This window comes from Crotalus tigris, unplaced genomic scaffold (assembly GCF_016545835.1).
Source record: "Crotalus tigris isolate CLP2741 ecotype Arizona unplaced genomic scaffold, ASM1654583v1 scf7180000018115.866842, whole genome shotgun sequence".
Taxonomy (NCBI): domain Eukaryota; kingdom Metazoa; phylum Chordata; class Lepidosauria; order Squamata; family Viperidae; genus Crotalus; species Crotalus tigris.
Window position 1 is genome coordinate 88,416 of NW_024096832.1, and position 13,844 is coordinate 102,259.

General features: G+C 35.3%; 1 protein-coding gene across 11 annotated transcripts in view; it reads left to right on the forward strand.

Annotated features, from left to right (window-relative positions):
- Positions 1-547: 547 nt before the first annotated feature.
- The window catches only part of ADGRV1 (adhesion G protein-coupled receptor V1), a 255,607-nt gene continuing 242,310 nt past the window's right edge, over positions 548-13,844 (forward strand). For all 11 annotated transcript variants that reach the window (XM_039348036.1, XM_039348042.1, XM_039348038.1 and 8 more), the window contains exons 1-4: positions 548-680; positions 11,366-11,550; positions 11,821-11,970; positions 13,381-13,476. In XM_039348036.1, the coding sequence (XP_039203970.1) occupies positions 659-680; positions 11,366-11,550; positions 11,821-11,970; positions 13,381-13,476 (453 nt within the window). In that variant the 5' untranslated portion in view covers positions 548-658. The remainder of the gene's footprint in view (positions 681-11,365; positions 11,551-11,820; positions 11,971-13,380; positions 13,477-13,844) is intronic.

Sequence of the window (13,844 nt, forward strand, 5' to 3'; positions counted from 1 at the left end):
AGGAATCATATACTTATATTCATGGTTGTGGCCCATTGTATTTTGCCCGACCTTTGGTAAAAAGCAGCGTGGTTGATCAATTGCCTGGAAACTAATCCCTACAACATATTTGATGGAATTGAGTATGTTTGTTTGAGAAAAGAAAACCAAGGAGCTCTTATGTTCGATATACTTAAAATACTTTTTCTTACAGACTTGAGGGGAGAGGGAGAGAGAGAAAGTGGGAAGTCAGCTATCAGATACAAAATGTTAAAGACCCTTTGCATATGTCCAGATTCTACTTTCTTTGACAAATTGATATGTATTCCCAAATCCACTGCTCTAATTTTAATTTTCAAATGTCCCAAGCTTTCCCAACCCTAGCAAAAGGAGTATAAATAAAAGGGTGAGAACGCCAGTCTGGTCCAGGGAGGCCTCCAACTTTGCTTTGGAATTAAATTCACTGCAAAGCCGGCCTCTTTGAAGAGGGCGGCTGATTGGGTGGCCAAACTCTCCTCTCCCAACAAGCCGGCGAGGAGGGGGAAGAGGCGAGTCGAGGCGGCAACGCCATCAGATACCCAATGAGGGCTCGCCCTGCATAATACAGGCGTGTGTGACAGGGAGCGGCGGGCGGACGGACGGACGGCTGGCTGACTGGCAGGCGAGTTCACGGACGCTGATGTCAACATCTCTGAGTCTAGGTAGGTGCTTTGCGAGCGCCCGTAGATAAGAGTACCGGCTCTGCTAAAGAGCAAGTTGCGAAGTTTCTTTAGTCCCTCGCTTGCCTGGAGAGAGCGTCTTTCTCTCCTCAGAGCTGCACCTGTTGCTGCCTGGCGAGCGGGCTGCTTGGCTCGAGAACGAAGCCGGTCAGTTTTCAGCTCAGGTTGGGGAAGGAAAAAGGAAAGCTTCCTCCTCGCTGAGCTAGAAGCGTCTGAGCTAGAAGCGCGGCGCTTAGCGAAGCCCACTACTGTGGAGTGGCGCGCGCGGCGCCAAGCGTCGTTTATCAAGAATACCAAGACTAGAAAAGCTGCCCGCTGCCTCCAGCGGTTTTTTCCATCCTGTCTTTGAAATGTCGACGGGACCTCTTAGCATCACATCTAAAACAAGGAGGAATTGATGTCAGCTTTCGCATCGGTTGTAACATTTATCCATATCCAATCTAGGGAGTAACGAATTCATGAACACTCTTGCTCCTGTAGCGCTACCCCCATAAGGGTGGCTGGAATCCGGGTTCTCCTGGTCCTCTTTTCTCACCAACCAGGTGCCTTCTCCGGCTACAGTTGTTATAGCTGCCAGTCCCCACAGGTCCCTCGCTCAGGCACCACTAATTGCCTGGGTCAGCTGCACTCTGCAGTTTTCTCGTTCCATCCTAACCCTGTGCAGTCTTCTCCCAGCAGGCAGGTGGCATGGAGGGTAGTCAGTCTTTCCCCAGCAGGTGGGTCATGCGGTGGGGTGGGGGTCATCTCTGTCTCTTATTCTCTCTCTTTTTCTCTCTGTGCCTCATTCTCTCTGCCTGCGGGTCTGTACTTCAACAGCCTCTGCTTGCCTCCCTTTCACTCAATCTCTCCCTTCCCTCTTCCTCCTCTCATTCCTTTCTTTACCTTCCCTCTCATTTTTTTCTCTACCTTTCCCTCAGAATTGCCACACAGAAACCTCACCTATCCCTATCGCCTTCTCCCCCTCACTCCTCAGGCTTGCCCCACAGAAGCCTCTTCTCCTTTCCCGCCAAAACCTCCTCCTTTTTACATCTTCTCCTCCGCTCTCCGCGCCTCCTCCTCTTTTCTCTTCCGGGCGTGTCGCCCTTCGGGGCTCTGGTAGAGCTCCGGCTCCCATCGCTGCCCCAGTCTCACCCCGCAGCCACTCGCTGCCCAGCTGGCCACTGTTGGCAGCGCCGATCAGCTGGAGCTGCGCGCGCTGACCCTGGAGCCTCAGCAGAGCCTCGGCAGCACCGCAGCTCCAGCTGATTTCCCCCAAGGCTTATGCACTGCCGGCGGCGACAGCGGAGGCCACCGGAGTCCGGATTTTGCACCCGACGCACCTGCAGAGGTCCACCTCCACTGCCGCCGCTTCAGCTTACCCCCCTATCATTGCTTTTAGGTGAAATGCGGAGGGTGGAACCTCCCTGCATCAAACATGAGATTTTTGTGGGGTGAGGGTGCCTTCCAATTTTGTCGTTTCCCTCTTGTAACTCTACCATATTACCTAATTCTTAGCATACTAGACTAGAGTATCCGTTTAGGAGCTGCTCAGGCAGCTTAGAAGCGTTGTGGCTATTTATCAAAAAATGGATTATAAGTGATCATATTGCTACTAATCTGTCATTGCATCGTCCTGATAAATGGTACTTCGGCAGCATTCCTCTTGCAATTTGCTACATGTTTTTTGTGAGATATCTACCCTCAAATAAAGAGGAAAAGTAGGAAAACAAGTACTGCATGTGTATACCAATAGTAGAACAATAAAGTCTGAAGCCTATTCACTGCATATATTCAAATGTTTTCTATTCTCCCCTAAGGCTTCAACTCTTTATCTCAGATGCAGGATTACACATTGAAGGCTAAGAAGTATATAACTTACTAGACATGAAAGCTGTAATTTGTGTGGTATGTCACACTAGAGCTTGTCTCTTTGAATGAACAAAATAAACATGTTTAAGATTGTTTATGTTTTGTTGGAATTTCCTGATTTCATTCAAAAACTAAATTTGAATTTCATCTAAATTAAAGTCCTGAGATCTGCAGTCCAATCTTTTACTCTGAAATTTATTTAACTTAATTTCAATGATACTATCTAATGTATGTTTACAGGACCATATCCTTAACTGCTTAATTTTGTTTTGGTCATGGGCTAAAATTTGATACATGTTTCCCATTAAGGAACATTATATATTAAGTTCTGAGCATGCATACATATGATAGATACTTAAGTATTACTAAAATTGCTTATAAATGTTATTCAAGGGGTTATTACCAAGTCATGGGGGAGACAAGTTCTAAATTTATTCTTTTATATTTGATAAAGAAATGTATTATTTTACCTGACTGTAAGTTTGAACCAAGTTTTTATTAGAGTATTCTCACAATCTGCTCAATATCTCAGATAACACTCAAATGAAACAGAATATTAATTTGTCTTTATTGAAATAAAATGGAAAAAAACAAAGTACAGACAATATTTAAAAGCAAAAATTCTTATGTAGAGAAATGTAGTATTAATAAGCATTTGTAAATTAAACTAAAAGAAAGTTTAATATCAAAGGTTTTTATTGAGATTAGAAAAAGGCTGATAAAATACTTTGTTAAGCCTTTGTATGCACTTTTAATTAAAAATGTAGACAACATGAACATTTTGTTTCACTGTTTAACAAAAGTACACAGATACAATTTTAACTTGCAGATAAAAAAAATAAGAGAGGGACTGTAATTAAGGAAAACTGTTCCATCCCTGGAAGTAAGTCTAACTGAACCTAATGAATCTAAGTTCCTAAATTCAGGCATAACTGTATTATGCCTGAATTTAGGGATAAAATATATTTCCTTCCATCTAAATTGTATAAGATTAATCATTTGGAAATATGAGAGAGCCTATATCATTTAGTTAATTTTTAGATTATCATCAACCTCAGGAAAAAATGTTAATATGTTACTTTTTTCAGAGCACAAATCAGATGCATGTAAATTATGTGAATATTCTGTTACATAAAACTGACTACCTTGATGAATAGTTAATATAAATGGCTTTGGGAAAGCACCCATAAATGATATTAATGGAATTCTTTATTTCTTAAGATATAGACAAAGATAGAATGTTGATGCATTTTGAAATGTTTAATATGAATTTGAATAATATATTTGAGATTTCTCATCAGTATCATATCCATTATACAAATATTATTTTAAGAGAAGATACAGTATGTAGATGTATGTACATTTTTAGGTAGAAGCAATAATGTTCTTCTACAAAGAAGCAGTTCGTTAAACTTGTCTTCAGATTTATATATTTGGGATTGTCTATTTATGTTGAACTATATAGAGAAAGTGAACACAATCACAAATTGTTCGGTGTGGATATGTATCAAACATAAAATTGATTTATGATAATATATATTAATTCTGGCTTGGGCTAAAAAGAAATTTTCTTCTCTCACTGGGTACATTGGCTCAATATAATAATAATTGTATTTTGTTGTTAAATTTAACTTGACTGCTAGAAAATTATTTTACATTATAGTATGTATTATGTATGCCCAATTTTGCTTGGGGAAATGGGTTCGGAGATTGGTGTTGAATTACAACTGTTACTTCTGGAAAGAAATGTCACATCAAAATAACTATAAAATAAGGCCTGTAATATTAATTTTATTATAATAATCCAAAGATTTATGTACATGCATTACAATAAGAAAATTTTATATGTAGCCTTACTCTTGGAATCTTTGAAACAAGAAATTTGGAATAATGGAAATTCTCATTGTTTGAATTGCACTCATTGAAAATAATTTGCAGAATATGAAGGCTTAAAAGATTCAAGGTTCATTCAAAAATGATTGGAATAATGCTAAACATGTCAGAGTTGCTTCTAGAATCTAAACAAAAGAGGAGGAAAAGCACATTTTGGAATATTGGCATTTCATCTAACTCTTGAAAATTGCTGAGTTTCAGATCATCTGTAAGTTTATGCATGAAAATATTTCTTCAAAAAATAAATTTATACACACACACACACACACACACACACACACACACACACACACACGTTTGTGTGTGTGTGTGTGTATGTGTGTGTGTGTGTGTGTGTACTGCAATTTGCTTAACATCAGGTTCCTAATGTATTGTTGGGAGTATTTTTCTTCAACTGCTACCACAAAGCTAAAGTATGTTAGGTTTGAAAAAGTTATGCTCCATCAATGCTAATCAGATTTTGCTAATTTATGACTGATGTCTCATTTGACCCATGAATTGCTCTTCTTTCTCCTTGCAGCAATGCAAAGTTACTCTGGGCTGCTCAGAGCTTTAGTGGAGATTTAACATGGCCTTAATTCAGCCATCTGTTACAGATTTAGCAGATCAAAGTGATCTGAAGCAGTGGTCAGAACTTTAGAGATTTTTCACATGTTTAGAAGTTAGGGAAATCTTTTGAATCATTCTTTGTCAAACAATGATTTAGAACAGGAAGAAAAAAAGAGAATAATTCCCATGAAGTCGAGGCCTCACCGTCTGCCTTCAGCAGTCCTGAAAGGCAATTAGCATTTCAACCAGCCAATTTAGTTACATGCAATGAAGTACTTGGGGGCCTGTAATTTGTTTCCCTCAGTTTGATGCTGTTGAGAACTAGACCTTGTGTAATCCTCTCAAAGTACCTTTATTTCCTGCATGGTTATTGTTGCTAGCCTTAAATAATTAATCAGCAAAGAGGTTTTTTTGTCTTGAACTCCCGGGGTGCCATGAGGCAGGAGAAGCAAAGTAGTTGGCTAATAAGAGAATGATTATAATGATTAAATAGTAGTTATTAAATTGTGGATTAGATTATAAGGTTAGTAAAGCACTAAAAACCACCAGTGATAAGAAGGTGGATATTTTCCAGATAAAATTTCAAGCCTATATTTTCTTCAATAAGCTTCAATGCCTATATTTTCTTCAATAAGCTGCAATAAGCACATGAATGGAAAAAATGAATGAAAATGTGACTGCATCCTAAGAAAGTCAGCAAGATGAAAACCTTCATTTTTTTAACATAACTGAATGAACAAATAAAACTGGAATACATTTCTGTAAAGTACATTAAGTTTAGAACTCCTGAATGCAACTAACTAGCATTTGATTATACTTGCACAATTGCATTGTACTCAATAATGAACTATGGCACTTAGCAAATATTTAATATGTGTTTATTATAGAACTGGGTAATGAAACGTCTGAAAACAATCAAGTTCAGAGAGTACCAAGGACTCCAGATTTAATATGAATTGTGATTCATATTATACTTATTCATTTGGAAAGAATTAATTAACAGAAGGTTAATTCTTTTATTAGATGAATAATAATAATAATAATAGTAAAGTTGGAAGGGACCTTGGAGGTCATCTAATCCAACCCCCTGCTCAGGCAGGAAACCCTACACCATTTTGGACAAATGGCTGTCCAGTCTCTTCTTAAAAACTTCCAGTGTTGGAGCATTTACTGCTTCTGGAAGCAGGCTGTTCCACTGATTAATTGTTCTCACTGTCAGGAAGTTTCTCCTTAGTTCTAGGTTGCTTCTCTCCTTGATTAGTTTCCACCCATTGCTTTTTGTCCTGCCTTCAGGTGCTTTGGAAAATAGCTTGATTCCCTCTTCTTTATGGCAGCCCCTGAGAATTGGAATACTGCTATCATATCCCCCCTTGTCCTTCTCTTCGTTAAACTAGACATACCCAATTCTAGCAACAGTTCCTTATATGTTTTAGCCTCCAGTCCCCTAATCATCTTTGTTGCTCTTCTCTGTACTCTTTCTAGAGTCTCAACATCTTTTTTACATCGTGGTGACCAAAACTGGATGCAGTATTCCAAGTGTGGCCTTACCAAGGCAATGTAGAGTGGTATTAATACTTCACGTGATCTTGATTCTATCCCTCTGTTAATGCAGCCTAGCACTGTGTTGGCCTTTTTGGCAGCTGCAGTACACTGCTGGCTCATATTTAGGTGATTAGTTCTAGTCATGTCTTGCATAATGGAATGAAATATTACAAAATCATTGCACATAGAGTTTTAGGTAGTGGTAGGATTCAAATATGTGAACAACTGGTTCTCTGTGTGGATGCTGCTTCCAGAAGTCCGTTCTGGACGTAGGCAACAAAAAAGTAGATACTGGTTCTGCCAAACTGGTGCAAACTGGCTGAATCCCACCACTGATTTTAGGGGAGGGGCACTATTAGCTTCTTGTGGTCTTTCCTATAATGTGGCTTTTCAACAGCTGGAAGGATTTCCCCCTTTTTTGTAACATGCTGGAGAGAACCAGAAGTCTGCTCTATTTATTTCATGTAGCATAACATAGCAATCCGTGCTTCTTTACAAGCAGCCTTAGGGATCCTGAAAAGAATATGTATTTTAAATCATTTAATGGGTTTGGATATTTATAAATGAATTTTATTTGAAATAATATATCTTCAATCTTTATCACAAATATCTAGAGCATGCAGCTCATCTCAGCATAGTTCTTTCTTAGTGTTTCATATTAGAAGCTACTGTAGTCAAACTTGCTGCAAGCAAATAAATTGCAATTATGACAGAAGAGCAGCAGTGATGAACTATGCTACTTTTTAATCTTGCAATATTACCTGATAAATGACTGTTTCTTGGAACATCAGTTACTTAGAGAGTTACTGATGGTTTCCTAGGAAGATTGTCTTAAATTTCTGATAGCAAAATGATAATAATAAAACTGCGCCACGGACATAAAATTGTCTTTCTAAAGTTAACAAGAGAAAATTATTTTATACAACTTGCCAGCTTTTACGTATTTTCATATACATAAATTCTAACATTCTGGAGATGTTATTTCAGCTACCTTCAGCAATTGAAGTAATGCACAAATTGTTTGAAATTGCTTAATACAATGCATCCTATTGAAAATTAGAGTTTATGCTCTAGTCTATAACCAAATATACATTGGTTAAAACTGTAAGCTACAAGTGTTCCTTTATGTATGTTTTACTGTATGGAAATACCAAAAATCACATGGAATTCTAATGACTAGAAAATTTATTAGCATATAAACTTTTATGGAAAACTAAAATTGATTATGATCCATAAGAGCTGATGTAATAAATTGTTGCCTATATATATAGTTGTAAAAAACAAAATGGCTACTTATATAAATCCTGTCCTTCTGTAATGATATGTAATACAGTCATGAGAGACAGGATGAAGATATGAAGCCTAGGGAATGGTCAGATAAGACAGGGCATAATCTGCAGCTACACAGTGGGTGGAGAAAGAGGTCAGAAGGGACCCTCCCTAGCTTTTAAGGCTGTAAAGGAGATGGTTGGAGAATTGTACTTTCAGGCTTGCAAGATTTTATTAATATAGCCTTACAATAAAGTAGAATTAGCTTATCTGGTCATATTTCCTGTGTGGTTTACCTGGGAAGGCTGACATCTGCCAAAGTAAATGATGGAAATATCAAAAATTGGAATTACTGATTTCAAAACTGATTTTATTTTAAAAAATGGAGTAATAGTTGAATGGTTTAAGCCATAGCATTGAAAATTAAAGGTGTAAAACATCCTCTCCCAGAAACCCTATAGATTTTACAGGAGGCCTCAGCTCCTGCTTTGGGATAACAGCCTGGTAGTTTCTGCTGCCACTGTTTATTATCCAGGAGTAACTTGTCTCCTAATCCCAGTATGTGAGAAAGATAGGGATCTCATATCTTAAGGTGATGATTGAAACTATTTTCAAGGCATTTTGGAGTTGTCTAGATCTAATTTTTAAGACACTATCCATAACTGGAATAAATATATATATATATATATATATATATATATATATATATATATATATATATATATATATTCTGAGGTTTTCGCGGGTGTTTGTATGTAGGTCTTTGGTTGTTCGGGTTTTCTCCCACGTAAAATTGGAAGTGTCTCGGCGGCGTTTCGACGAAGTCCCATTCGTCATCTTCAGGCTGGTGTTTTCAGCTTCGTATATATATATATATATTCCATATTATATTTTATTTCTGATATATACTACAGATATGGTGAGAATAAAATATGATCACCAGGAAAAGTTAAAACATTAAAAATTTTAATATAAAACAGAAGTTTTAAATAAAACATTAAAAGTTTTAAAAATTAGCAACCTAGCTTTCGTTGGCTCCTGCCAACTTCATCAGGGCGTACACAAATCAATGGGAGTAAACATTTATATGTAAGTTGAGCACAGGCGTTAACTTACATATAAATGTTTACTCCCGTTGATTTGTGTATGCCCTGATGAAGTTAGGTTGCTAATTTTTAAAACTTTTAATGTTTTATTTAAAACTTCTGTTTTATATTAAAACTTTTAATGTTTTAACTTTTCCTGGTGATCATATTTTATTCGCACCATTTACACACCCAGGAATCATGCTTCTATTTTTAATATTCTTTTTAATACTACAGATATGTATATCATATATATACAAAGATACATATTCATATATGATATACATATCTGTAGTATATATCAGAAATAAAATATAATATGGAAGAATTTTTGTTAACTGAATAATTCATGTCATGTTTATTAGTCTCTTGTTGCACAGCAGTAACTTTATAGTTTAGTAAGATAATAGAATTCAAGTACTGTAACTCTAAACGTGGTTACCTTGCTCTACAAGGATTGTGTTTTCGGGTTTATTTTAGCAAGGTATTTAGTATGGGAAGATACTTGCTTCATCTAAGGTAACTTCTGAAGTCAAAAGGCCATCCACCTTAGTTCTTTAAGAACAATGACTACGTTGCAAATCAATTTGATTTTTCTCATACTTTACAAGGACAGCACTTTATGTTCAAAAGGCAAAGTTTTAACTCCAATTAATAATTTCAAAATTACAAATAAGATGCATTTAATTTCAACAAAAATTTATCACTTTAATTATTTTTATGCTACCTGTCTTGGCTCATTCTTTCCTCAAATTACTGAATTTCAAATTGTTGAGATAATGATTAATATTGGTATTAATTTAGTCATAGAAATGAGAACCTTTTATGCTGACATGCTATTATTATTTTCTGATTGCTACAAAGCTACAGATTATAAAGTTACATATAGTCAGCCAGATTTTCCATTTTTATCCACCTATTGAGTTTTTCCCAAGGACCTGGGATAGTTGTTTGATGTTGTCACAGGATGTAAGCTGTTCCAAATAAATCTTTTATTGCTGTTGTTGTTGTTATTTGCACAATCAGCCAGGTATTTAGATTGGATTTGCCATTTTTATCTATCTAGGTTAGGCAGATGTTGTTGTTTCATGGTGTTAAAGGTATTGTTGTAGGATGTAAGTTGTTTCCAATAAAACTCCCTTTTGCAATTGACTGATGGTGATTTTGTCAACACTGATGATGTTCAAGTGATGTTCCAGATGTTCTGGATTGTACCTAAGATGCCTATATCTATTGGTATTACTTTTGTTTTCTTTTGCCACAGTAATTCTAATTCTGATTGCAAATCTTTGTGTCTAATTAGCTTGTCTAGTTTTCTCTTTTATTCTGCTGATTCCAGGTTCTGCAACAACAACTATTCAGATTTTTTTTTCTTATAAGTTAAGTTATAAGTCTGGGGTATTATGTGACAGGTGCTTGTGTGCTTGAATTCTGAAGTCTCACAGCACTTTATCTTTTTCATTTTCTATTACTTTGTCTATTTTGTGATCTCATTAGTTCTTGCTTGCAGGCATATAATATTTCTTGCAGATATACCAATACACCATTGTTGCTAGTTTGTCATGCTGTTATTTGTACTCAGTCTGTATGATTTTATTATTATATGCACCAAAATGTAAAATTACATCTGCTACATCTGATATTGGTCTCCATATTCATCAAGTTCTTCCTGAGAAACTGGATATTGTAATATATCAGTGTAGTATATGTGAGGATCCAAGTGGTATGACTTTTTGTGATTGACGGATGGAAATACATAATAGAACAAGCCCATCATCCATGTTATACTTCCAAAATAATGAAATAGATAATCAATCAAACCAATTTCTGGGTAGTCCAGTAAATTCAGTAAATAAGGAAGAGTGAATAAAGGACATGAATAATAAATAATGAGTTCCACAAAACAATTTAATGACTGAGAAAACAATTCCATTTGTGATAATTCCAATAGATATATACATGTTGATAAATACTAAAGGAAATCCATATTTAATAAAACTTGTTTCAAAAATTTCCATTAAACATATCAAAAGCCTTTTCCATGTCTAGCAAAACTATGTAATAATATTAATTAATTTTGGATAAGGCAATATTCTAATACACAATAGCAAACCAAAATAAAATTCTTAGCAAAATAAATGTCCAATACATCTGTATATCTGTATTATATTTAGAATGGCTATGGTAATTAATATGTGCAGTAAGTTCTCTCTCACACCCACCCACACCCACACTCACATACACACATACACACACACACACAAATCTTCTGACTCAGTTACTTCAGATAATTGAAATAAATTGTGAGCTATTAAGCAAAATTGCTACACTTCTTATAGATTCGATTTTCCACTTTTTTGTATATATATTTGACCAGCCCACCCTCGAGAAAAAGATATAATTCTTACGGGAGAATATTAGATTCAAGTTTAAAATTTACTTTTTATGCCCCCATTTCACTTTTGCCTTCTTTCATTTCAGGGATGCCCTCTGTCTGTTTACTAGTTATACTTCTTTTGTCACTAATTATCAGTTTGATTTCTGGAGAAACAGAAGTAAAGTTTGCAGGACAAACAGAATTTGTGGTGAATGAAACAACTACAACAGTTATACGTCTTATTATTGAAAGAATAGGAGACCCAGTGAATGTCACAGCAATTGTATCGGTAAGAAACATTTCCAATCTAATTGCTCTAATAGCGAATATTTACATAGTTTGCTTTCTGAAGTGGAATTTTTTACTTAAGGGCAAGCAGATTCATTTTTTTCTTGATAATATGAGAAGACCAACTTTGATAATTTACTTGAATGAATGGCACAAATATATATGATCCAAAGGAAATGTGTCAACCATAAGTGTCATAAGGTGCAAATTAGCAGAAATAAGATGTATTTGTTCCTAATTTCTGGATTATGTATGTATATATGTATTGCAGATTCATGGTGAAAATACAGGTGATTTTTTTGACACATACGCAGCAGCATACATATCCCAGACAGAAACAAATCGAACTGTTTTCATTTCTGTTTGTGATGATGATCTTCCGGAGGCTGATGAAACATTTATATTTTATTTGACTTTACAGGTAGGCATTACTTTTTCTACATACATACATATGGTACATACATATACACAAACACATATGGTATACACACACACACATATACTGTATTTGTGTGTGTGTGTGTGTATGTGTGTGTGATGAATTCATATGGCTTCTTTGAAGAGATGCAGATGAGTGCTAGATTCACCTCCCTCCCTTCTATTTTAGAATAGAATCCAAAGCATTCTTGTAGTAATCACTTCCCAATCAAATTCCCTTATAACTTGTACTTGAAATAATTTTTGGTACTGATTCCCAGGGCTTTTTTTGTCATAGAACGCCCAGAACGGAGTTCCGGCACCTTTTTTGGATGGAACCTTTTAGGGTAGGCAAGGCGGGTTGTATGACGTGTGAGTTCCGGCACTTTTTTTTTTTTTAACAAAAAAGCACTGCTGATTCCCCATTTTAAGTTGTTTATTTTTAAAATAAGAACATTTAAATTTGACCTTCGTCAATTCATACTGACCTATAAATTTTATACTAATGATCTTATTTAGTGTTTGAATTGGATAGAAAAAGAAAATTGAACCCTGATTGCTTTGCAAGCATTTCTTTATTTTCCTTGCATATTTATCAAAACCTGATATAGATTTATTTGCTTGAGATGACAAAATACACATGTCTATAAGAAGTTAAATCATAGGCAAGTTTATAGTTTGATATTATCTAAAATAAATTATAAAATTAACTAAGTTGTTTTAAACATGAAAATTAGAGCATTTGATTCTCAATTCAGAAAACCAATTCAAAAATATTGGGGGCTTCTTTTTATTCATTTATCATTATTTATTAAATTTGTTTGCCACCCATCTCACCATGAGGTGATTTCCACTCTGATTTGTTATTCTGACCTCCAGCATAAGGAAATTCAGGTCATTGCATATAAATCACTAGCTAGTATGAGGTAATTACTTAATGAACTTCATTATTATTGAATATGCCTTAACTTTTTCACTTTAACTAAAGTAAAATTAATCAATGAACTACATAATTGTTTTAAATCAGTGTTATCTCTCTTTTTTAATCATAACTGCAAAATAATTTATTTCAGTACTGTTTCACACAAAAGCCTTTCAGGTTCTTGAGGAAAGAAAGGAATGCATATTTCTCATCTAGCATCTTATTGCTATGGTATCATTAGCTATGATTAATGATTGTCAAAGTTTGAGTCAGACACTTTTTTGTTTAACCAGACTGTCTCTGTAGGATTGAGATCCATGAAAAGTGCTTTTGCAGTATTCCCTTCATTTCCCTGGAATGTGTCACAAACATTTGTTTGCTTTGTAAACGCAGACATTAGTGATTAGAAGAATGTTTTCTCCTGTTATATAGATGGTTTTGCTTACCTTGTGCCCATCAGATTTTCTGTATTGTCTGCTATGTTTGTTTTAGAAGCCGCTTCAAGGAGTAAAGCTTGGATTGCCCAGAGCTGTAACTGTAAAAATTTTATCAAATGACAATGCTTTTGGAATTATTTCTTTTGATATGGTATGTTTTCACTTACTGCATCTGTTTTCTTAGAATGCTCAGAAAATCTCTCGCACAGAAAATGTAATTGCTTATTTATTATTTCAATGTATACTCTTTTCAAATCAAAAATAATACTTAAGTTTATAAATAGAATATGTAAATGGTATGTTGTACGCTGCCCAGAATCACCTATGTGTGACTGTAAATTTCTTTAATAAATGCATACTGTGAGAAATACTGCAAACTCATCAAGTAAAATCAAGTAAGAAATAAATAATAGTACCTATAGAACAGCAACAAAACAGAGTAAATGACAAACATCCATTTGAATTTTAAAAAATAACTGTAAGCAGCTCCATTAATGCAGCATTCCAGAGCTAGTAGCT